Here is a 26,931-nt window from a genome sequence, read left to right on the forward strand (position 1 = left end):
ATCTCACAGTGATTCAATAAAATTTTAAAAATTATATTTTTGACTAGAGGCCATACTTTTAAGTGTTCAGTGCCACCATACAGTTCCAGGAATCGTACCCAGGACCTTGAAAATATACCACTTAAGCTCTTTCCTGGTCCCAAGAAATAGCATTTTGAAAGGCAATGAATGTATATGTAAGGGGGTTGTTTCCTATCTTATAGATTCACAGAATGTCAGAATTGGAAAGTGTTTTATAGATCTAATTAAAAGTTTTCTGAAAGAATTAAGAAACTTGAAACCCAGAGATATAATTTGCCCAAAGTCACACAGTTAGGTAACCTCTTGACCACATGCCCAGCAATAATTTTAATCACTAAAAATATTTACATGTAAACTTAATTTTTCCTCCACTTTATTTAAGCTCATTGGTTTACAAAGTTGTCCATGATGCAATTGTTACTAGTATTCACTATTCAACACCAATTCCACCACCACTGTGACCTTTCCTCCACCACTGTCCCCATTTTCCCAACCACCCCTCAATCCTGTCCCTGTAGAATGCCCCAGATAATTTATTTTATATTGCGTGTAACCACTAAATAGCTAATATAACAATAAAAAACACTTAGCAAAATATTTGTGAAAATTATTGTATCTTAATATACCATGGGGCTGGAGCAATAGCACAGTGGGTAGGGAATTTGCCTTGCATGCAGCCGACCCAGGGTTGATTCCTCCATCCTTCTCGGAGAGCCCGGCAAGCTACCGAGAGTATCCCACCCGCATGGCAGAGCCTGGCAAGCTCCCCATGGTGCATTTGATATGCCAAAAACAGTAACAAATCTCACAATGGAGACGTTACTGATGTCCGCTTGAGCAAATTGATGAACAACAGGAGGACAGTGTGACGGTGCTACAGTACTAATCATGGGGACATTAAGTCCTTGTTAGTTTACTAAGCTCTTATTGCTAGTTGAACCTTCGATGCTAATATTTTTGTTAGTTGAGCTTAGTTGGCTTCTACATTACATTCCCATTAAATCTGGTGTGCTCCTCTTGGGATATTAGTATTATAGAGTTTAAAGATATTAAAGGTAAAGGCCCTCCCGTTGATCGTCGATTTGCTCGAGCGGGCCCAGTAACATCTCCATTGGAGACTTTGTTGTTACTGTGTCTGGCATATCGAATACTCTCGGTAGCTTGCCGGGCTCTCCGAGAGGGGCGGAGGAATCGAACTTGGGTCGGCCATGTTGGCTGCTTGTAAGGTGAACGCCCTACCCGCTGTGCTATGGCCATAAATGCTTCCACAAACAAAATCCAGATTTTTTAACTAGGCACTGAATGTTGGTAGGGATTTCAGTGCTTCCAAAAAGTATAGGGAAGTGTGGGGAAGTCACCTACTCCAACTTCAAGAAGGCCCTGAATTTTCAGCCAAAAAATCTCTAGTGTACCTGAAATTTTTGGCATTTGGCATCTCTATAGAGCTAAGTTGTGAGGCAGTGCAGCCTGATCATAGGTGCATGCCAACTTTAAATGGATTTTGTTAATATATTCCTTGAATTGTTAAAACAGTTGGATCCACATAATGGGAGGTGTGGTATGGGGGAGGGAAGGGAACTACAGACATCAACCATCTTGATTAAAGAGGTGTGTTCAGTTTCTTCATTCTTCGGGATTCTAGGAGACCTCCTAAATCCTGTTAATCACAAACCTGATAGAGGTAGTTTTAACCCTGTTGCCAAACCCATAGCTTCAGCCTCCTTGTGGTTAGGACTGAATGCTGTCTTTCACAGAAGTGTTTCCCTTTGAAGAAGAGGATTAACGGTCAAAATAAGGTAAATCCTCCAGTAAATGAAGTCTCTTTATTTCTCTGTGACCTTTGAGTTAAATGGCCTCACCATTTTTTCTTTCACTAAAATAATGTTTTCTTTTGCTGAGACAGTTTTCACTCTTCATATACTGAGGATTTTCTGCTGGAAGTGGTTGTGTCTCAGTAATAGATGGCAACGATCCTAGCAGGCTAATTGATAGGGCAAATTTTATTAGATCTGCTTCTTTTCATGATGGAACTGTCTTGAAATTTTTGAGGCATGAGTAAGTGTAAGTCACTCTGCAAAAATATAAGGGAGTGATAGTTCCTGTATAATGTATTGGCCTATGCGTTGATTGGAAATATTTCTAATCAACACCCTTAACTTCCTGTGTGAGCTCATTCTTTCTCACCTCAAAATGGTTCGTTTGACTCACCCTGCTCTGTGAGAAGCACAGATACAAGATGGGAAGCAGGAAGGTTGCAAGCACCTGTTTCTGAAAACTCCATGATCACAGGAGTTGGTTTTGAGAGCCTCACTATTCTCTAAGTTCTTTGCTATCAAAAGGGTAGCAGCAACTCTGTTCCTTGGCTTCTCCCATGTGAGAACCAAATGAAACCTACAGGGAATGGACAACTTAGTCTGACCCAGTTGAAGGGGGTTATTTATTATCTGCCAGGCACTCACTAAGTGCTTAATAAGGATCCCATGTTTCTTGACTCCATCACCACCACTGACATTCCCATCTGCATGAATGTATTACTGGAAATTGTACATTAAGTTATCATTAAGAGTATTTATACAAATGCCCCATCATATTCATACCAAAGAATAAGTCTTTTGGCTTCTAATTAATTTTTTCATTGGGAACCCCAGAAGGAGACTGGAATGAGACCATAGTCTGTGTTCCCCTGAATCCTTCTTGTGGACACTGGCTGGATCCCTGGCCTCCTCAGGGCAGTGCTTTTATTCTGGCATAATTCTCTCTGGATTTTAGCTGCTTCTATTGCCTCTTTACTGCACTATACCTTGATGTTCCCAACATCACAATTAAGTAACTTGAATGTGTTCACGTATTTCCAGTGAAGATGCCAATATAATTTCAAGATGAAGTCTATTGAACTAGAAAGTTCAGGTTCTTCCTGCAATTTCTTGTTAACTCCATTGAAGAATGCTTGTGCTTTGCCATGGCTGCCTAATTGAGACTAATTCAGACAATCTCTAGGAGATTGCATAGTGGAAGTTCAGTCTCTATAGCACATTTATAAAAGCACTTGTAGCCAAAAAGACCTTCTGTGCATTTGTGTTTGTTTAACGAGAGTCTAATCTAGCAGAGTCTAGTGTTGCCAAGACTGGTGTTACTCTAATTGGTGGTAGGAATCAGTCCAGGTTGTATCACACAGAACTACCCTTTGGGTCTCCTTTGTCATTCATTTACCCATAGAACAAATATTTCTTGAGCTTCCATAACATGCCAAGGAGTGAATAAGGTGTTTGGTCTTTAATGGAACTATTCATAGTCTCTAATGCAGTTCATCGGAGAGGAGACAATCCAATCGATAGACTATTCCAGTGCAGGAAACTCTATTAGGTACAAAGATAGCTTGTTGAGAGTATATGGAGAAAAAAGAGAAGAGGAAGATGAAAGAATGAGAAAATGAATAATGTCAAGGCTGGCTACCTATTGATGTTGGCCAACTTTGGGTTTTGAAGAAAACTGTCAGTTCATTGAACAGCAGAGTGCAGGTCGGAGTTAGTTTTCTGCTCAATTCAGAAACATTTATTGGACATGACCTCCCTGCCAGCCAGTGAGTGAGGCCTTTTAAAGTTTTTCTCTCATTCACTTTTCTGTCAATATCTGTGGGGTTATCAAATGAGAAAGCATGGAGGATCTCAGAGACCTAAAGAGCATCAAAGGGCATTTGGAGCCTAGTTTCACTGGGGTTCTCTGGTCCTTGCTGGGTTTAATGTGATTTCCCAGTCACTTCTTATGTGGCATGAAGGAGTGAGCTGCACATTGCCTCAACTCTTGGCTGTCTTCCTGTCATGGTACATTTTGTGTTGGGTGTGTGAGGGCAAATCGGGGACTGATTAATGGTGAGACAGGAAGGACTTGACAGGATGTATGTCATACAAATGTTTGAACTGAAAATCCTAACCTGTCCCGGAGCCTAAGGGAGAATCCCTTTGGGGCTTGTTTGACAGCCGGCAGGAACAAGAATTGCCCTTTGCACCTATTTTCTTGAAGATTCTGGCTCTGCTTTCCCTCAGCTGATCCTCAGATTGGCGCTCTCCAGTGGACTGTATCCAGGGCTTGGTTCCTCTTTGTCAGTACACAAAGCCAAGTTTCAATGCTGGAGTAGTCAACTGCTGCTCATTCCCTTTCATTTTCCCACATCCAGAAGGAGGCATCAGGGAAACAGAAGCTTCTCAAATGGTAGCTTCCCCTGGTGGATTCCTGGGTGATGTGATGCTCTCTCATCTGTTCCATTATAACTTAAGAGTGCGTGTCAGCACAGAACAATGGCTCCAGGACTTCTCAGCATGGCCAAGTGCAGGCATGGATGGGATGCCATCTGAATCCTGGTGGAGGGTACCCTTTGGGCTCTCTCTTGGCACAGCTTCTGATCTTCAGATGAGCTTTGCAGTGGTAGGACTGACTGCTAGGATGTTGCTCTTTTCCAACAGACAACCTCTCTTTTTAGAGGATGGCAAAGGACAAAGGGCGGTGGGGATTGCTGCCTTGAAATACTTGTTTCTTTAATGGGTTTTTAAAGCTCTGATGATGAATTCTCTTAGGATTTCTTGGTCAAGTTGATTTATTGACTTAATTTTGTTTTCTGGTTTTGGGCTACACCTGCTTATGCTCAGGGATCACTCCTGGCATTGCTGGGAGACCATATGCAGACCTAGGGATGAGCCTGGGTCAACCGCATGCAAGACAAGTGCTTTAACCTCTGTACTATCTATCTGCCCCCTGTCAAACTGATATAAAGTGTGAATTACAAGGGTTTTATGTTCAATACAATATGTAGGTCAGGTTTTAGTAAAACATATTTATGAAATTTTAATAATTTCGTAGGGCATTTGCCTTGCATGCAGCCAACATGGCCAACCCGAGTTCGATTCCTCCACCCCTCTCGGAGAGCCTGGCAAGCTACCGAGAGTATCTCGCCCGCACGGCAGAGCCTGGCAAGCTACCCGTGATGTATTCGATATGCCAAACACAGTAACAACAAAAGTCTCCAATGGAGACGTTACTGGGCCCGCTCGAGCAAATCGAGCAAATAAGTTTTCAATGCTGGTGATATATATAAGCAGCATTGAAAACGTATTGATTATTGACATTTCATAAATGTTTTTATAAATATATTTTGGTGTGGGGAGGGTGTTGAACCATACCTGGTGGTGCTAAAGGCTTACTTTTGTGTTTTATGACCTTTCAGGTACTTAGATCCACACGTTGACTCATAGATAACTGCACCACATCTTTGCAAAGAGCTTGTTAACCACCATCTGTTACTCAAGGAACTGTATCCCTCTACTCTTCCTCCTCCTCCCCCCTCCCCCACTTCACCTCTGGTAACCACCAATCTGTTGTCAGAATATAAAGATTTGTTTTTGTTTTGTTGGTTTCTTTGTTTTATTTCTTCATATTTCACGTGCAAGTGGAACCATATGGTATTTGTCCTTTTTCTGACTTATTTCACTTAGCATAGTCCCCTCAAGTTCCATCCACGTTGTTACAAGAGGAAAGATTTTTATCTTTTCTTATAGTCAGGCAGTATTCTATTATGTATTTGTGCCACATCTTCTGTATCTGGGCATCGGATATTTTTCCCTTACCACTGTTACAAAGAAATGGCGTTGAATAAGATAATATTGTTTGAAAATCTGTTATTCAGTCATTTGTTATATACAATTAATATATACTTAGCTCAGATTTTGTTTATTAGCATTATCTAAGAACTCATGTCTAAAGATTTTATTTTTAAAGTTTGGAAATAGTTATTTTATTTATTTTGGTCAAAAAAGTAGAATATTCATGTTAATTACCTACAACACTAAAATTAAGATCACTTGTAATCCCATGATTTTGAAATAAATAAAATTAAAATTGCATTATTATTTGTAGTGTACTTTCTTTTGGGCTTGCATCATAGGCATGAATCTCAGATTAGATGCATGACTTTTACATATATAACTACATGATATAAAGGATATACATGTACAGTAAAAATGAAATTACTGTTGTTTATTTACATAGTTGTCCTTGGATCAGTATTCTCTTAACCATTGACTTCTATCTCCTATTACAACAACAAAAATGAAGCCGGAAAATTATGGTGGGGAGATAAGGTTGAGGACAGATGGAGAAAAATGAAACACTGGTTAATATCCAGACCAGATGCCAAATGTCGTGCTGATTTTATTTGAAGTTTGTTTTACATAGGTGAACACAATGATGATTCTATTCAACAAATTCTGATTGAGCCTCTCTCTCCTTACTTTTCCTAGTAAGATTTGTAGACACAAATTTTAAACTAATTCATTCTTGCTTGAAATAGTTGAACCGGTGTTAGGGTTTGCTTCTCTGGGAAAAAGATGGTGACTTGGTTCCTGGCCCATGATTCAAACTGATTTCTTCCCTCCTTAGAAAGTTTCTCCTATCTTATTTTGTCTTCTAATGTCCCCACTTGCTTCTCCCCATGATGGTTTTGTGTTTGTTGTATCTTCCTTTATTTCTAAGTATATTTGTTGCAAGTGTTTTTATTGGCACGTCTAATCCAGCAATTCTTCTTCAAATAAACCAGTGTTTGTTGAGTGTTTATATCTGTTCTATAACACTTGTCACTAAATAATCTGGGAGAGAAGTAGGAAAAACACTTAGAAATTTTTCTTCATCCTTTTCTCTCACTGAAACCAGCCCACCTATTGGGATTTTTTGCAATTGGTTGCTAATCCCTCTACTACAATACATGCCTTTTATTTCTCTAAGTTCTCCATGGTTCACTCTAGAGGAGGCAGGATACATTAATGTCATTGAGCATTCTTACTATTATCCTCAGGAATGATACTGTATTTTAACTTAGATACTCTATAAATGTGTGCGTATAATTTTGAAAAGCCCAATTAGTTTGACCATAGGCTTTTTTCCTACAAATAATTAATTGATTCTATATAATTGTTCCCCCTCTTTCCTTAAATATTTTACTTATTTTGGAACTGAGAAAATCTGTTGACCCTTAGGAAGTCTCTTAGAGATGAAATTCCCCATAGCCTGAAGATCATTGCCTCTGTTCTCTTTTTATTCCATCTGCAAGCATGAAAGATCAACCCTATTTCTATCTTTCCTTATATGGCAAGCTTGTAGAAAATGTGTCCCTAGATTTCCTAAAATTCTCAATAAATGCAGGATAAACTTGGTGAATCATCACCAAGACTTAGAATACCTTGTTTGGTTCTTGGCACAAGTGCTCCTTTGATGATGACCCTGGGGAACATCCCCAATAGCCTGAATCTTTATTCTATATTGAGTATCTCCAGTACATTCTTCAGATGATAAGTACAAGGACACAAAGCGCTTACACAGATACCTATTTTAGAATACCATTGGGCACATTATAAGAATGCATTTTCTTTTTTTGCTCTTCCCATTTTCCTTCTTCATCCTCATTCCCAAAGATATATTTTGCTCTGAAAGTGGAAGGCTAAAAATCTCCCCCTTTTTCCCTTCTCAGAAGAACTATTTGTGTGCACTGTACAAAGTTAAATTTTTTATGTCATGTGCCTGTTGGAGAGAATTTATGGGTAGGTAGAGGGAGGGCCCATGCCCTGTGGGCACATTCACTTTTAAGGAGGAAGCAGGCAAGGTGAGCAAAGACTTTGATCAAGTGAGTGAATTCTGCTTGAGCAGTGAGTTGACCCAGGGGCTAAGAAGTCATGAGGGGAGTCAGCTGACTTCACCCCAAGGTAGCTCTGGGTCATCCTAGAGTAAGGGCTACTTCAGAAGAAAGTGTGTGTGTGTGTGTGTGTGTGTGTGTGTGTGTGTGTGTGAATGAGTGGGCATCCCAAATAAGAGTCAGTCTATGTCAATATAATGGCATATAAGTTAATGGCACATTAAGACTCATTTTTATTTTTAAATTATTATTATTTGGGGTTTGGGGCCACACCTGGTGGTGCTCAGGACTTACTCCTGGTTCGGTGATCAGGGATTACTACTGATTGTACTTGGGGGACCATATGGAGTGTTAGGGATCAAATCCTGTTCAGTCACATGCAAGTCAGCACCCTACCTGTTATACCATTGCTCTGGCCCCTTAAGCTTCACTTTTAAAAAGTGGCACTGGAGAGATTAGTTGTGAAACAGTGGATTTGGGATGTTGGCATAGCAGCAGCTGTGCAGAGTGGCAGAAAAAGAGCACATTAAAAGTCATATGACTTTGCCAAACTAGTCACATGACTCTCCTGAATTGCAGGAATGAAAATGGGGTGAAGCAATATGTGGTGATCTCTGTCTGTCTCTGTCTCTTTCTCTCTCTCTGCCTCTCTCTCTGCCTCTCTCTCTCTCTCTCTCTCACACACACACACACACATACACACTTGTATTTGTTTCTTTTGTCTTGCTAATGGAATGAAAGAGGACGATGTTAGAGCAAAAATTATTTGTAACAGGTTTTTTAATTGAACTGATAAACAATGGCTTTCCAATGAGAGGGACTTATTTTTGAACATCACCAAAGCTGATTTTTTTACAGAACTTGCCAAACACCAAACTAAAACAACAGTCTCAAAAGCCACCACAAAACCCCATAGATCTAATGACCTCATTGCAACTGAATGCATTTACCTTAATTTTTTTACTCAGACCAAAATATTAACATAAACTGATTTTTAAATTTGGAAGTTGACTTCTAAGAATTTACTTCTCTAAAAATCATAGCTTTCACAAATAATATGAGATTTAAATGTGAGGAGGAGAACTTGGGAACTTTTCTATGTTTTAGAACAGAAGACAGGAGAAATGGAAATAGAAATAACACTTTTAAACAACCTACTGTGGTGGTTATTATATTTTCTATTACAATTATCTTAGTAATACCTTCTATTACTATTACCTGAGATAATACCCATGGGAAGTAGTGATTAATATCTTCTTTTCCAATCTGAGGCTCAGAGAAGTTGTGCGACAACTTGAAAACATCAGAGTCAACACAAATTTCAGTCCATGGCTCCTTAGTGTCCTTTTGACTCTATACACACCTGTGTGATATATTCTCATTCACTGGAGCATCTCAGACTTCAGATCCAATGCGCCATTTCTGGGGTTCTGATTTTTGTTGTTGTTTGTGTGGGGGCCATACTCAGTGGTGCTCAGGTCTTACTCCTGTCTCTGTTCAGGGATCAGTCATGGAAGGGTTTGGGGAGTCATGGGGGGTGTCTGCCATCAAATTCTGGCCACACACACACACACACACATAAGACATGTACTAATACCACTAGGTCACAGCTTCTTCCTCAAGTGTCCACAACATATTCATGATTGGCCCTACAAAGTGTTGTTTTCTTTCTTCTTAGCTCTTCAAATTCAGACCTGGCTTTGGCTTGAGGCTTAAACTGCAACCTTTCTCTTCCATTTCCCCTCAATACATGTCTGGAATAAAGACAGAATATTGCTTTGTTCTATTTTCTCTGTGCTTCAGATCAAAGTCACTTGGTCTTTGTTGGACCTTGGCATCATTTAATTTGTATTCGCTAATTACTTTAGCAATTCATCATTGAGCTTGTGGAATTCATTTTCATATTAACACTGATGACATCAGAATGATATGGCATATACTCTGTGTTCTCTGTCTTCATTGTTACTCCATGCCTCCTTCATGTGCTGTTAAAGAGATCTTTGTATTAGATGCAGTTTTGCAGATGTGGAAACTAAAGCATTTCTTACCTTCAGTTACAAAGGTAGGACATCGTTGAGCTAGGATGCAAACCCGGAGAGTCTGTCTCAAGAGCATCTCTTCTCAGTGATCTTTGATTAAGAGAATTTTCCTTGTTTGCTTTCTGGACTTTAGCTGCTGGTATAATAGACAAACACCAAGGCTTGAGTTCTGGGGGTTATGTTAAGATCTTGTATTTTTGTTCCATGAGTGGTGGAAAAGGAATGAATTGGTGCCCTTTACCAAGAAGTGACTTCATTTCCTGGAGAATTGGATTTCTGAAATTCAGAGACAAAGCTGTCACCTTTGAACTCATTGCTGATAGCACAGCCAAATGAGTCAGGCTGGTGGAAGCAATGGAATCTGTTCATCAGGGATGAGCAAGAGAAATCCCTGTCTGATTGGTTAACTTCCGGTTTTCTGATTGCACTGTGAAGATTCCTGACCTATACCCATCTTCTTTTTCTTCTGCCATTTCCCATATTGTTTGGTAGGTGTGCAGTATCAGTGGACATTATATCTTAGACATTGCATGTTGCAAAGTACTTTTGAGCAATACCATTCAGCATTAGTCTTCAGGAGGAAGCAAGTTTAAAAAGAAAGATTTTAACAATGTGTTTGGAATATCTAGTATTTTTGCAATATGGTAGTAATAGCACAGGTTGCTATTTAAATTTAATTAGCAATGGAGTAAGAGTAAGATTTATTTCCTCAGGGGCACCAGTCATATTCAAAAATGCTCAACAATCAAAGCAAAGATACAAACCACTTTTAGATAGAGACAGCATAGATACAGAACGCTTTGTAAACTAATGGGCATTGCTGAGTTAGAGGTTGTGTTCTGTATCTTAAGAAGTCTCTCTTTTGATCCTCTATCAAGCTCCTTTTCTTTCCCCAAACACTCTTTTCCGTATTGTCCTCTGCCATCTAATTAAAAGTGTATAAGCACAAGTATGCCATTAAAAGCAGACGTGGCCAGTCATAACGAAGAAGGTGGAGGAATAGAACAAGATACATCAGCATCGCACTCCATTAGCTTTCTCAAGGAAATCAATTTCTGACTTCGTATGCTGTCTGTAGCTTCTCCTATGGAACATAAAAATAATCTTGCTCCTTTTTTCTTTTAAATTTAGACACATGTATGAGACCAGAAGCACAAAGTCTATTTTGTGAGCTCCAGCTTCCTGAGAACATGACATTAGTGGGAGAATCCAACCTGTGATTATATTTGAAAGGGAAAATAACTGAACAAAAGAAGACTGGGATTTGATCTTTCTACTGGGTAAATTTAGTTGCCTGAGAAACAGGAGGAAATTATTTCTGTGCCAAAATAACAAAAACATCATCTGAATTTGCATTTTCTCTCATGTGGGAGCTGTGGTTTGTCTTTAGTATGGTAGGGAAGGAGGGTGCAGTCATTCATATGCTTGTCTTTGGTATTTTGTTCAGGTTTTACTTTTAGAAGTTTTCCTCAGTCTTTATAATTATCCAGTTAAATTTATACTTCTAGTTCTTCTAAAAGCGGGTGACATTTGAGTGTTACAAAGTTAATATGAATCTGATGCAATGGACATAATTGCTTTCTAGAAAAATCTCATCTGTATGACTCACTGTTGGAGACAAAATCTGAGCCCGGAAGTTCCTAGAACATCAATATATCTGATTCCTTAGGCTCACATTTTTCCTAAGAAATCTGTTTTTTTCTGGAAACAGATTTCTGCTGGAATTTTTTTCCTCTTATCTTTGCTGTCTCAAATTAGAAAGCTCAGGAAATGGTTGAAATGACACTTTGCTGAACTGGTGTGGCTTGGCATATAAGGTTCCAGAAAACCTTTATGTGTTTATAGGGTCTAACTGAGTCTTTTTGACACTAAGGACTTTGGTGGCTCCCAGGGTTCTTCCCTAAGTTTCCCCCATGTTGTGGTGGTGTCATCTATAACTGATCAATCACAGTGTTGGAAAAACTCTGGAGTGTTCCAAATGTGGCTCCAGCTGCCTTGAGAGTAAGGGGGCAAATAAAAAGCACTGTTTTTAGAATTTTGTTCTTGGGGTCACACCTGTAATGCTCAGGGGCTGCTCTCAGCAGTGCTGGGGACCATCCAGTACTGGGGATAAAGCTGGACTTCCAGCATTCAAAGCCTGTGCTCTGTCCTTGGAGCTATTTCCCATATCCCACCCCAGTGAACTTTTAGACTGCTGGAGCCCGTTATCATTCAATACACTGCACCTATAATCTTGCTAAGCTTGGGGCAGGCTTTAACAGGGCCTTTGCCATCAAGATATTGAGAGAAAATCATTGTTCAGCAAATTAAGCATGTAACTCATTTGATAAGAAATGGAACAAAGCAAGAGTTCTGGAATCCGTTTGACTCACTTTTAACTCCTGGCCCTATCATTTACTGGCTCTGACTTCGTGGCAAATTGCTTTTTTTGACCTGGGCTGGATGATTTCTATTTCAAGAGATCTCTTGGGACTGGAGTGATAACAGCAGGTAGAATGTTTGCCTTGAATGCAGCTGATCCAGGTTCAATCTTTGGCATCCCATTTGGTTCTCTGAACCTACAAAGAGTCATTGCTGAGTGCAGAGTCTGAAGTAACCCCTGTGCCCCACTGGGCCCCCAATCCTCCCTGCCCCCTCCCTCAAAAAAAAGGAGAAAAGAGAGAAATATCTCAACAATGAAAAAAAATGGTATATTTGCAGTTTGTGATCAATATAGTTAAAGTAAGTGGCTAATAAAACAGAATTTTTAAAAGTTTGTAGGGCTGGGAAGATAGTTCAAATGGCTGGAGTACACACTTAGCATGTGTGAGCCTGATTCCACACATGGTCCTCCAAGCATTTCCAGGAGTCTGCTACCCTTCCCCAGCCAGGTCTACAACTTTTTAAAGGAGAGCTTTATTGAGAATTATTTATGTCTCTCAAATCAAACACTTAAAAAATAAGAGCTTTATTGGACATTATCAACTTAATGAGTACTGAAGGATACATTATTCACAATTTCTTTCTCTTTCCTATTCTCATGGAAGGATTCAGTATTTGTGCTCCCAAATTCAACCAGAACAGGATAAATCATGAATAAAGTTGTGTGCTGAAAGAAGACAGTTTAATTTGCAAGATAAAGGACTCACTAAAAAAAACCATAATAGAGTCTCCAAAAACCTAGAGGACTGTGAAAGAAGGGGACTGGACCAGAAATTTGGGGAGTAGGGTCAGCAGAAAGTGGGTAGTGAAAGTTATCCAGAGTGATATTTAAGGGAACTAGGTATATGAGGAAAATCTAGGGACCTGTGGCATGGTGGGAATAATTTCTCTGGGTCATCTTCAGCAGGATAAAGGCAAGTATAGAAGAGGCCTCAATTCTGGATTATACTTCTGAATTAAGATTCTCTTCTATGCTGCACTTCCTTCACTCTTCTGAAGCTGCATTTCTTTTGCCTTGAATGGGCTTCTCAATGGCACCTCCCATGGAGTTATCTGAGGGTTAGAGGAAGGATTCTTCAGAAGATTGGAGGGCTTAATTCTGAGTGCTTGGCAGAGAGAGGTGTCTAAAATAGCTGGGGATTGAACCCAGGGTTTACAGATGTAAAGATATACAGGGCATATGCCTTCCCTAACCTCCTAATAGTGAATATATTTTAAATAAAAAGGACACCAGTGGTTTGTATCAACTGAATACTCATTTTAGAGGAGTATTCTGAGGACTTTATGAGGGTTGACTCATTTGGTTACTCAACAGGACTAAATTATCCCATTTTACATGTGGAAAAACTGAAGTACAAGCATGACCAAGTCATGGAGGCACTAAGTAACTTCCCCAAAGAAGTGAAAAGGAATGCTTGGTTAGCATCCTTATCTGGGACTAGATCCATTTTCTTTTTCTCTGTATATTTTGTTTCTCATAGGTAAGAGAAGTGTGATTTTTGTTTATTTGTTTGGGGGTCATATCCAGTGATGTTCAGGAGTTACTCCTGGCTCTGCACTCAGGAATCACTTCTGATATTGCTTGGAGGACCATATGGGATACTGGGGATCAAACCCAATTGAGCTATGTGCAAGGCTAGTGTCTTACCTGCTCTACTATCACTCTGACTCCATGATGTTTTTAAAAATAGAGGTTAACCTCAGAGGAACTAGTCTTAGAGATAGTTGGCCCAGCAGTGTGGCCAAGCTTGCAGGATAGCTGAGCCACATCTGGGGATGCTTAGAAAGCTATTTGATGTCACGGATTGGATTCAGGGCCTCACACCTATAAGTGCTTTACCACTTGGGTTAACTCCCCAGATCTGAGTGTTAGAAACAAGATTTGCAGCATATGGACAGTGTGAGTTATTCTACAGATGGTGATTCTTGGTTTTTACTCTTCAACTTGCTACTCAAAGCATCAGTGACTTCTGGGAGCAAATCTCAGGTCACAAGGTAACCCTGGAAAACAGGAACTATATTTTTATAACGCTCCCTAAGTGACCCATTATGGTGTTAAAATTTGAGAATTTCTACTCTAGAATTGATTCTTTGAGGTGCATTGCAGATCTGATGATTCCTCTGTTTTTCACAGTGTCAAGCACAATGTTTGCCCCACCTCCACCCCTGAGAGTAGATTTACTCTTGTGTCAAAAGTGGATCAAGGGCTGTGACTATGAAAGAAACTAATAAGTCCCAGTAAAATATACCTAGGTCATTTTCAGTTGTGTGAATAGGGGTTCAGTGCCTCCAGCATCTCACACTGCACCAGGTACAGAGCTGGTCCCTTGCGCATATTTCTTGAATTGAGATGGAGATGTTATGTGATAGACACATTCAGTAGACACCAGCCTTCCCTGGGTGTATTAGAACATTTAGAAAGAACAAATAATGCCAACATTAGCAGAACAGTGATTATGCGCTTATTCTTAACAGGCTTTTAAGACCAGCTCTGCACAGTTGGATCCCCTGTGAACTCAAGCTGATTTGCTTCTCTCTTGAGCTCTCTATTGTCTTGGTGTTGTTTGCAACTCATTCAGAAACTAATTAAGTTTCAGGATCAGTTTGTCCTGTTGGTGGGTGTGGATATGCTGAAATGGGGATTTTAAAAAATAAATTATCTGGGTGAAAGGACACTTATGATTTGCTTCTAAAATTGATCAAAAGTCAGCCTTCATCAAAATAATTCTCAGCAGACATTAGTCTCCACAAAACCAGGATATTTTACAAAAGTCAATGAAAAGGATTTAAAATGGATCATGGAAAATGTATTGATAATCTGGCCATATTAATCCTATTCTCTAACAGAGTGTGAAATTACTTGTTTACTCCACTTATCTGGAGCTGGGAGCCACTGATCACTCATTGACAGAGCTGTATTTTGTGATCACCTTTGAACAATGAGCTTCAGTTGGGCCAAATCGAAGAGATTTGATTTCACTAGCCCATATATGATCTCTAGAGTCAAGGTCAGGATTGCTGTGACATCTGGAAGTAAGAGAAGCTCATGGACTTTAAATACCTACTATCCGTTCAGGACTTTGGACATGGATGGGAAAGTTAGCCAGAAACCCTCAATATAATTCTGAAAAGTTGGGAGTTTTATCTTCTGGATTTCCATGTTACTTTCCTGTGTCCTAGCCATCAAGAAGGGAAGGTTTATATTGGTTTTATTACCAGTGTATAAATAGTATAAGGTACTAGAGACAATGCAAGTATTCAAGGAGTAATTCCTGACTGAAAGAGTTCTGCCCTGCTGTGTAATGCATCTTTAATCTTCTTTTTTTTAAAATTTAAGGTTTAGGTTTTTGGGCCATACCCAGAAGTGCTCAGGAATACACCTGGCTCTTTGCTCAGGGATCACTCCTAGAGGGCTTGGGGAACCACATGTAGTACCAGGGATCAAAGCCAGGTCAGCTGCATGCAAGGCAAGTGTCTTACTGGCTGTATAATCACTCCAGCCCCTTTAACTAGTTTTTATTAGTTATTCCTGTCTAACAGTGTGTATAAAGCAATAGATATTTGGTATCTCACTAGTTATATGGCTCAGTAGTTTGTTAGAGAGGAGCTAAAATCTTTCTCACAAAAGCTACAGTCCAGGTAATAGCCAGGGCTACAGTTCCATCTCAGGTTCGATCTGGAAATGATTTACTTCTAAGATCATGTGACTGTTGCTATGATTCAGTTATTTTCAGTCTGTTAGAAGGCATTCCTCCACTTTTGGCTGTCATTGACTTCAGTTCCTTGTTTCTCCCACATGTCCACTTTGGTACAAAGCCAGCAAAGAGGGTGTATCTTAGCAAGATGGTGGCACTATCTGCTGCTGATTCTCTTATGCAGTATGAGCACAGAAATGACACCTCATTAATTTTTCCCTAATTTTTTTTGTTGTACAAAAATTTTAGGTCCCACCCACTATCAAGAAGATAGAGCTATTTCAAGGGCATGAAATCACTGTAATCTACAGTGGTCATGATAGTCTCTGTCGGTAAATCACTTCCCTATTTTTGTTCACTTATGCTGATCTATCTAGGGTGATTCTATTCTTGGCAACAAACTGGATTTTGGCTCTGTTGATTAAGGAAGGCCCTCCCGTTGTTCATCGATTTGCTCAAGCGGGCCCAGTAACTCATGTTCTAGAACTTTCCTTAGAATTACACTGAGGCTGGACTCCTAAGGAGACAACCTCCCTTTCCCCTCACTTTCACTTGATAATCTGCTTAGTTGAACTAATTGAAAGAGGGCATCTGAATCCTTCCTTCAGGCTCTGCTTCTAAGATGCCCAACTGAAGACTTTCAGGAAACTATTCTGACTCATAAGCCTGATGGGGCAAAAGAAATAGTATTACCAAAGCTCAGGGAGACCTGGAACTGTGGGGACAAAGGTGTCTGACAATTTACAAGTTATGTGGGGACTTGGTCAATGCAGAAATAAATATCTGAGGAAGAAATAGATTATCCCCCATTCCTTACCTGCATCTGCATACTTCTATTTCACTCTAATAGTTATCTTACTCCATTTAGGCTGCCAGAGTACCATAGACTTTGTGATTTGTGTCATAGAAATTTATTTCTCAAAGTTCTGATAACTGTAGATCCAAGGTCAGCGTGTTCATTTGAGCACCCACTTCTGGGTCACACCCTTTTCACTGTGTTTGTATAAGGTGAAACTATCTGCAGGAGTCTATGGGATTCTTTCGTAAGAGCTCCAGTGCCATTCGTGATGATTCCCCTCTTATGGCATAATCACCTTCCAGATACCTCGTCGATTGATACCATTACCCTTAACTAATGTGACCTCCCAGATACCTCACCAATGGATAACATTACGTCCTGGGGGGTTACTATTTCAAAATGTGGGTTTAGTGGTAGGGTTGGGGCATGGACCTTCAGTTTATAGCAACAGTAAAATAACAAACCAATGAGCTGGCAGGAATTAGAGGTTCCTTAAGGTGAATAGAGTCCATCAGCAAGGAAAAAATAGCCAATAACCAATATAACAATCTCAGATAGACAGTTCTTTCTGCTTTAGTCCTTCAGTCCAGCTGCTATATTGAACTGAACTTTATTATTTTCTGATCTATTTTTCTAGTTAAAAATTCTTCCATGCTGAGAATTATCTATTAGAATGATTCATACAATTTATGAGTCATATACCTCATTCGTATATGCATATATGCATATATATGTCTCTCGGAGATTCCGGCAAGCTACTGAGAATATCTCACCTGCACGGGCAGAGCCTGGCAAGCTCTTCGTGGCGTATTCAATATGCCAAAACCAGTAACTATAACAGTTCTCATTCCTCTGACCCTGAAAGAGCCTCAAATCATTGGGAAAGACGAGTAAGGACAGGCTGCTAAAATATCGGGCTGGGACAAATGGAGACATTACTGGTGCCTGCTCGAGTAAATCAATGAACAATGGGATGACAGTGATGCAGCATGATACTCATTGGTAAAAATATTTTCCCTGAACATGTAACCAGGTTTATTTTTTATTCATGTATAAGGTATTTAATCATCAACTAATATAAAAATCACATGCTGTGCATACATTTAGTATATATTGATTTGTATATGAAAAATACATATTAAAACATTTATTTATTTATTTATTTATTTTATAATTTATTTCTTTATTGCATCACTGTGGGAAAAGTTACAGAGCTTTCGGGTTTAGGTCTCAGTCATGTAAATATCAAACACATTTCCCTTTACCAATACTTATTTTTAACCGCGAACCCCAATAGAACCCCACCTCCCACCCCTCCCAATTCCTGTGAGGCAGATTAGTTCTAGTTAATACTCTATCTACTTTGACTAGATACATTGTTTCGATAGAAGATGCACAATTATTGTTTAGAGTTTACGACCCCCCCCAATCAGACATGCTGAAACAGCGTTGTGAAATGATTTGCTTTCTACAACTTGGTTTAAGAATAAAATGATGTCATGCGGCTGTGATAGCGGCCGCGCAGTTTTGGATTTCTGCTATTTTACTTATTAACCCTGTAAGAATTTCTATTAAAAGTTAGATAGTTAAGAGATTGGTTTCTGTGCTCTGGAGTCGTGGCCGTGCCGGAGAGCCGCTCGTGGGGGGCAGCTGGCGACCTTGGTCGGGTGTGAAGGATGGCCCATTACGCCCCCCTTCCCATGAGGTCCCTGCTGCTCCCACTAAAATATTTTTATTTATTTATTTATTTATTTATTTAATTTATTTATTTATTGAATCACTGTGGGAAAAGTTACAAAGCTTTCAGGTTTAGGTCTCAGTCATGCAAATATCAAACACATTTCCCTTTACCAGTACTTATTTTTTACCATGAAGAACCCCAATCAAACCCCACCCCCCACCCCTCCCAGTCCCTGTGAGGTAGATGAATTCTAGTTAGCACTCTATCTGCTTTGATTAGATTCATTGTTTCAATAAAAGATTCACCACTATTATTTAGAGTTTACCCCCCCCCCCCAATCAGACATGCTGAAAAAGCATTGTGAACTGATTTGCTTTCTACAGCTGGGTTCAAGAATTAAATGTTGGTTTTGGATTTCTGCTATTTTACTTATTAACCCTGGAAGTATTTCTACTGAAAGTCAGATAAATAAGAAATTGGTTTCTGTGCTCTGGAGTTGTGGCCGTGCCAGAGAGCCCCTCGTGGGGGGCAACTGGTGACCTCGGTAGGGCGTGAAGGGCGGACCGAAACGCCCCCCTTCCCATGAGGTTTTAGTCGCCCCCACACCCCCGGCTCATACCTGCTGTTCACAAGGCTCCCATGCGGCCGCCATCTTTCTTTCCAGAGAGGAGAGGGCGAATGGGGCAACACCCTTTCCCCTCCGGGCAGACATGATGGCCTGGATTAACACATAGTTCGTTCACTTTTCTGCTCCAAGCTGCTGGGTTCTGCATTAAGCCCTTGTGTTTCTGGGGCTGTGACCGTGCTCCAAACTTAACTCTGATTTTCAGGGAGAAACGTTGGGTGATTTACTTCCCATTGATCACTTTGTATATAGAGAGATGTCGCGCAGTTGAGCGGCCACGTGGTTTGGAGGAAAAGTCCTAGTTCCCACATACTCGAGTTATGCTTGTAGAGGCTTCTGGTCACCAGGGTTCCATCTGGGGGAGGCGGGATGCGGCACCTACCCCATCTGGGACTTCCCGATGATCTTGGCTCTTTTTGGAACCTGGTTTTTTCTCCGGGGGCTGTGGAGCCAGCCCTTCATGTGGCCCTTCTCTTCGGCTGTATCAATATTTATTTTTAAATGTGATAATTATCACCTAATGTGTGTAGAACCTCAAACAAACTACTGATTTGAGAGGTTACTGCTTTTATGTAGAGACTGGTATATTCTGATTACGTAGGAGGTAAAGACAATGATTTTAAGGGGTTTACTACTAACCCCTATACCTTAAAATTGTATCTGGGATTTTATAGTCATTCTGGTCGATAATGGAAAAATGTTTTAATTCAATGAAGTAGTGAGATAACAGCAATCCCAATTTTGAAGTGTTTACCCTATTTCTGGCTATAGGCTAATCCACTTTTCATCATCTGCTTAAGAGGGGTGTAACTGAAAGAGATTCATGGTCCTGCTCAGGATTACAGATTAGAGTGGAGGAACCAGATTTGAACATAAAAGGATGTAAACAGATCCTTGGCACTGTCTTTTTGCCAGTAACCATCTCAATGAAAGCTGAGCCCTAAAGCTTCCTCGTTCTGTAGAAGCAGTTTGTGTTCCAGAGAAAGGAGTCGGTGGCTCTTGAAAGTGGATGAGAAAGGAGCCACTCTGGTAAGGCTGCTTGCTGCAGGGACCCAACAATATGTCACCTCATTAAAGCAAATTCTAGAGCCAGTGAAACTGAGCCTTGCACCTGTTGCTGGGATTGACAGCAGCCATACATAACATATTAATGGATTAACATATCCATCTTCCAGTAATACTTTAGTTACTAGAGCAGATGGTAGGCCATCTTTAATACAAGGGCCAGAGTATATCCATTCCTGTCCAGAGAGCATACCATTCTCATATTCAGTGCAATTTTTCTCTACTATATATAAAGGATGATCTTGGGTTGGAAAGGAAGGGAGGAAGAAAGGAAAGGAGTAAGGAAAGGTGGAAGAGACAAAGAAATAGAAGGGGAAGATGGGAGGAAGGGAAAAGGGGAGAGAGAAAAGAAATGAAAGAAGAATGAAAAGCAGAATAGAGAACATTAGGATAGAAAATTCCAGTGACATCTGTCATAAGGGAGTGGTACCATCAGATTGGGATGATTCAACTTGGACATGAAGTTATAAGGTTAGAGAGACCATTGTGTGTGTGTGTGCATGTGTGTGTGCGCATGTATGTGTGTGCATGTGTGTGTGTGCATCTATGTGTGTGTGTTCAAAGTGCATGTACCATCTGGTAGAAGTAGTAGCACACTATGCTTGTACTTTTTGTAGTTTCAGGTACCATGCCAAGGAGATCACATGAAATATTTGTGATGGAAGGAAGAGGAAGGGATTATTTCTCATATTATAGATAAAGAACTTGTACCACTGTATATCAGTGCTGTGCGTAGTTGGGGAAATCATTGCCATTCTTTCTAAGGAATTCACAAGGAAACAAATTTTCAGGACAAGGCTAATAAAGATTGTGCTTAAGAGATCCTTCTGATGTCTTAGGGAAGGAACATGTAATGGGAGGTCTCTGAGGATCCTTGTAACTTACCCAGGAATTCTGCAGTGTGGAAAGCGTTCCATTTGAAAACAGGTGGGACCTTCCATGTTGTCTTATGATTGTTGTTCACCTGGACATTCAGAGGCTTTGTGCTTTTCATTTTTCCTTTTCGCCATTTTGGTTCTGAATTCTCTGTGACCAGAAGGAATGAGGGTGGGGAAGGGGAAAAAATGTCCAGGGCTGAAAATAAGCTTTGGGACATTGCTTTTGGAGCTGGTTTGCAGACACCATATTAAGAAGGTGGAATGGGATTTGGGGCAGGAAAGTTTGCATTGTTTCTTTCTGTAGGATGATCTATTTCTCTGGTGTCCCCCAGACTCGAAAGGAGAGCTGGATTTTTAGGTATTCTTCATAATATGGAACTAGATTACAGTAGATTACAGTTTGCAGTCTGTTGCACTAATTCATTAATTTCATTTCACAGACTGGAAGTTTTACTATGCAAATGTATGCAAATCAAATAGGAAAACAGTGTTTTGAACTGAGGATACCAGCACCTGTTTGGTTTCCTTTTTTTTTTTAAAGGTATTTGTTTCAGTTTTGGCAGGGGAGAGGCTTTTTTCTCACTGGGATTGTGTCCCTGGGGTACAAGTGAGAAAATAAATATATTCAGTGTTTGAAAGTGTGCAGAACAGTTTCCTGAAGAATGATTGGGGAGGTTTCTCCTTTGACAAATATTGTGGTGATTGGCATGTTTCCCACTCTCTCTTTCTTGTCTAAAACAGAATGAAGAAGATGAGCAACATCTATGAGTCGGCTGCCAATACCCTGGGGATTTTTAACAGCCCCTGCCTGACTAAAGTGGAACTGCGTGTCGCCTGCAAAGGCATTTCAGACAGAGATGCCCTTTCGAAGCCTGATCCCTGTGTCATCCTCAAGATGCAATCCCATGGACAGTGGTTTGAGGTAGGCAAGTCCAATGAAATGTCTCGAAGCAGGCCTCGAGGCTTGGCTAGCAATACATGGTATCTTTCATCTTCACATGGTGATTTCAAGACTCAGAGAAATCTTCCTTTTGTACTATGATGCTTTTATGTGGTTATTGGATGTGTGCGTGTGTGTGTGTGTGTGTGTGTGTGTGTGTGTGTTTTGCCATCCCCCTTTTATTCTGGAGCCTAACACTTCTAGGGTGTTTTTAATTAATTACTGAAAAATGTTCAGAGTGTGTCCCTGGTCTCATGCTCGGTCAAAGGAGAAGTTTTATTAATGGAAAAAAATGGCCCACAATCATTGCAAATATTTGGAGGGACTAGGGAAAGGATTACACATCGTGAAGCAAAGATGAGCCTAACACACTCAAGCCCCAGGATGGGTTGAGGTGGGAAAGCTCACACTCAAAAAATTAGCTGTATGTGTTAAGAAGGCCGGGTCAGATTTCATATTAGAATACATTAGGATTTGGGAATTGGCAGCTTTGCAAGACTAAGTTTTGGGGGGGTTGGGAGAGAAATAGCTGTTCAGATGTTCAGACAAAAAGGTGAATGCTGACTCAGGATGTCTTATAGACCGGTGCAGAAACATGGGTTCTGGGGACAGTTGTCAGTCTCATTGCCACGAGTTCCAGGGCAAGGCAGAGTGCTAACCAGTGGTAATGTAACCCATTACCAAGGAGTGACTCCTTCCAAGATCCATGGTGGAAAAAGCTGAGCTGGATATGGACGATGTCTCAATTGGAGTTCATTGGGCATTGTAGAAGAGTGAACACTGACCAGAGAGATTTTAGGTGGATCAATGGTAAGGAGATTTGGATGGCAGAAGTGGAAATGAAATGAACCTCCAAGCCTTGAGAGAGTTTTAACTGTCAAAAGCACATTCAGATACCCCCACCGTCTTTTTTTTTTTATTATTATTAGTGAAACACCATGAGGTACAGTTGTAGATTTACAAATTTTTGTGCTTGGATCTCGGTCATACCACGATCAAATACCCATCCCTCCACCAGTGCCCATTTTCCACCACCAGGATGATATCCCTCCCCCTCATCCCCTATCCCCCCATCCCCCCCGCCACTGTGGCAGGGCATTCCCTTTTGTTCTCTCTCTCCTTTTGGGTGTTGTGATCAGCAAAAGAGGCATTGAGTGGCGAACATGTTCAGTCCAGTCTACTTTCAACCTGCATCTCCCCTCCTGGGAGGATCCTCCAAACATCCTCCACTTGGTGTTCCCCTTTCTATTTGAATTGTCCTTTCCCCTAGAATACCCGGCTGGCCTCTAAGTTATGGAGTAATTCTCCTGATGTTGATCTCAGCTATTCTTGGGTATTAATCTCACATTTTGTTACTTTATATCCCCCAGATGAATGCAATCTTTCTATGTCTATCCCTCTCTTTCTGACTCATTTCGCTTAGCATGATACTTTCCATATTGTACCACTTGTATGTAAAGTTCATGACTTCATCTTTTCTAAGAGCTACATAGTACTCCATTGTGTAGATGTACCAAAGTTTCTTTAACCAGTCATCTGTTCTTGGGCACTCAGGTCTCTTCCAGTTTCTGGCTACTGTAAAGAGTGCTGCAATGAACAAACAAGTGCAGATGTCACTTCGGCTACACATTTTTGCCTCTCTGGGATATATTCCCAGGAGTGGTATCGCTGGGTCAAATGGGAGCTCAATTTCTAATTTTTTGAGAGACGTCCATACTGTTTTCCAAAAGGGCTGAACCAGTCGGCATTCCCACCAACAGTGAAGGAGTGCCCCTTTCTCGCCACATCCACGCCAGCAACGGTTGCTTTTGTTCTTTTGAATGTGGGCCAGTCTCTGAGGTGTGAGATGGTATCTCATTGTGGTTTTGATCTGCATCTCCCTGATGATTAATGATGTAGAGCATTTTCTCATGTGCTTTTTTGCCATTCGGATTTCTTCTTTGAGAAAGTTTCTGTTCATTTCATTGCCCCATTTTTTGATGGGGTTGGATGTTTTCTTCTTGTGGAGTTCAACCAGTATTTTGTATATCCTTGATATCAACCCCTTGTCAGATGTGTATTCGGCGAATATTCTTTCCCATTCTGTAGACTGTCTTTGTATTTTGGTCACCATTTCTTTGGAGGTGCAGAAGCTTCTTAGTTTAAGATAGTCCCATTTATCTATCTCTGTTTTCACTTGCTCAGCCAGTGGTGTGTCATCTTTGAAAATACCATTAGCCTCAATGTCATGGAGGGTTTTGCCAACTTTGTCTTCAATGTATCTTATGGTTTCTGGTCTGATGTTGAGGTCTTTAATCCATTTTGATCGTACCTTTGTACATGGTGTTAGGCAGAGTTCTGAGCCCATTTTTTTGCATGTAGCCATCCAGTGATGCCAGCACAATTTGTTAAAGAGGCTTTCCTTACTCTACTTCACATTTCTTGCACCTTTATCAAAGATTAGATGATCATATGATTGAGGGGAGATGTCAGTGTATTCAACTCTGTTCCATTGGTCTGCAGTTCTGCCTTTGTTCCAGTACCATGCTGTTTTGATTATTACCGCTTTGTAGTAAAGTTTGAAGTTAGGGAGGTTGATTCCTCCCATTTTCTTTTTCCCAAGAATTGCTTTAGCTATTTGTGGGGGTTTATTGTTGCATATAAATTTCAGGAGTGTTTGCTCCATTTCTTTGAAGAATGTCATGGGTATCCTTATAGGAATTGCATTGAATTTGTACAGTGCTTTCGGTAGTATTGCCATTTTGACAATGTTAAGTCTCCCGACCCATGAGCATGGGATGTTTTTTCATTTCCTCATGTCCTCTTTTATTTCCTGAAGTAGCGTTTTGTAGTTTTCTTTGTACAGGTCCTTTACTTCCTTAGTTAAGCTGATTCCTAGGTACTTGATTTTCTGGGGCACAATTGTGAACGGGATTGATTTTTTCATATAGCTTTCCTCTCTCTCACTGTTTGCGAATAGGAAAGCCATGTACTTTTGGGTATTGATTTTATAGCCTGCAACTTTACTATACAAGTCTATTGTTTCTAGGAGTTTTTTGGTGGAGGTTATTGGGTTCTCTAAGTATAGTATCATATCATCTGCGAATAGTTAGAGCTTGATTTCTTCCTTTCCTACCTGAATGCCCTTAATATCTTTTTCTTGTCTAATTGCTATTGCAAGTACTTCCAGTACTATATTGAACAGAAGTGGAGAGAGTGGGCATCCTTGTCTCGTCCCTGATCTTAGAGGGAAGGCTCTCAGTTTTTCCCCATTGAGGATGATGCTTGCTGTAGGCTTATGGTAGATGGCTTTAACTATGCTGAGGAAGTCCCCTCTATACCCATTTTGGCTAGGTTTTTCATCATAAAGGGGTGCTGGATCTTGTCAAATGCTTTCTCTGCATCTATTGATATGATCATATACTTTTTATCTTTTCTTTTGTTGATATGATGGATTATGTTGATTGATTTCCGAATGTTAAACCATCCTTGCATCCCTGGGATGAATCCTACTTGGTCATGGTGTATGATCTTTTTGATGAGTAGTTGGATTCTATTTGCTAGTAGTTTGTTGAGGATCTTTGCATCTGTGTTCATCAGGGATATCGGCCTGTAGTTCTCTTTCTTTGTGTTATCTCTGTCTGCTTTTGGTATCAGTGTGATATTTGCTTCATAGAAACTGTTCGGAAGTGTATTTGATATTTCAATTTCATGGAAAAGCTTAAAGAGGATTGGGAGTAAGTCTTCTTTAAAGATTTGGAAGAATTCACTGGTGAATCCATCTGGGCCAGGGCTTTTGTGCTTGGGGAGACTTTTTATTACCATTTCAATTTCCTTGATGGTGATAGGTCTGTTCAGGTATTCCAGATCTTCTTGGTTCAGCCTTGGGAGTCTGTAGGAGTCTAGGAATTTATCCATTTCCTCGAGGTTTTGATGTTCCGTGGCATAAAGCTTCTCAAAGTACTCCCTGAGGATCCTCTGAATTTCTGTGGTTTCTGTTGTAATGGCCCCCTTTTCATTTCTGATTCAGTTTATTAGGGTTTTCTCTCTCCCTTTCTTTGTGAGTTTTGCTAGGGGCTTATCGATTTTGTTAATTTTCTCAAAGAACTCTTGGTTTCATTGATCTTTCGGATTGTTTTCTGGGTTTCCATCTCGTTAATCTCTACTCTGAGTTTTATTATTTCCTTCCTCCTGTTCGGGTTGTGCTCCTTTTGTTGGTCCTTCTCCAAATTCTTAAGCTGTGAGGTTAGTTTATTTATGTGGGCTCGCTCCTCCTTTCTGAGGAATGCTTGTAGAGCTATAAACTTTCCTCTTAAGACCGCTTTTGCTGTGTCCCATAAGTTTTGGTAATTCGTGTCCTCATTTTCATTCGTTTCTAGAAATCTTTTGATTTCCTCTTTAATTTCCTGTCTAAGCCACTCGTTGTTTAATAGCGCACTGTTTAATTTCCATGTGTTTAATTTAGTTTTCTGTTTTTGTGTGTGATTTACTTCTAATTTCAGCGCATTATGGTCTGAGAAGATTGTTGATATAATCTCTACCTTCTTAATTTTATGGAGGCATGTTTTGTGGCTCAGCATGTGGTCTATGTTGGAGAATGTTCCATGTACGCTTGAGAAGAATGTGTATTCAGCTTTTTGTGGATGAAGTGTCCTGTATATATCTACTAAGTCCCTTTCTTCCATTGTTTCCCTCAGATGAAGTATGTCCTTGTTAAGCTTGAGTCTGGTTGATCTATCAAGAGGTGACAAAGCGGTGTTGAAGTCTCCCACTAGTATTGTGTTGCTATCGATGTCTTTTTCCAAATCTATGAGTAATTGTTTTAAGTACTTTGCTGCTCTCTCATTAGGTGCATATACATTTATTATTGTAAGTTCTTTCTGTTGTACAGATCCTTTGGTCAATAGGAAATGGCCTTCACTGTCTCTTATGACCTTCTTCACTCTGAAATCGATGTAGTCTGATATTAGGATAGCTACCCCAGCTTTTTTCTGGGAGCTGTTTGCCTGTAGGATTGTTTTGCAGCCTTTGACTCTGAGTCTGTGTTTGCTTTGACTATTGAGATGTGTTTCTTGCAGGCAGCAGAATGTTGGGTTCAATTTTCTAATCCATC

At 40.2% G+C, this 26,931-nt stretch overlaps 1 protein-coding gene across 4 annotated transcripts in view; it reads left to right on the forward strand.

The window, feature by feature from the left end:
• Window positions 1–26,931, forward strand: part of CPNE4 (copine 4) — a 523,974-nt gene that overhangs the window by 126,245 nt on the left and 370,798 nt on the right. For all 4 annotated transcript variants that reach the window (XM_056129315.1, XM_056129317.1, XM_056129318.1 and 1 more), the window contains exon 2: window positions 21,641–21,821. In XM_056129315.1, coding sequence (XP_055985290.1) covers window positions 21,641–21,821 — 181 coding nt within the window. The remainder of the gene's footprint in view (window positions 1–21,640; window positions 21,822–26,931) is intronic.

This window comes from Sorex fumeus, unplaced genomic scaffold (genome assembly GCF_029834395.1).
Source record: "Sorex fumeus unplaced genomic scaffold, SorFum_2.1 ptg000072l, whole genome shotgun sequence".
NCBI classification, from domain to species: Eukaryota; Metazoa; Chordata; class Mammalia; order Eulipotyphla; family Soricidae; genus Sorex; species Sorex fumeus.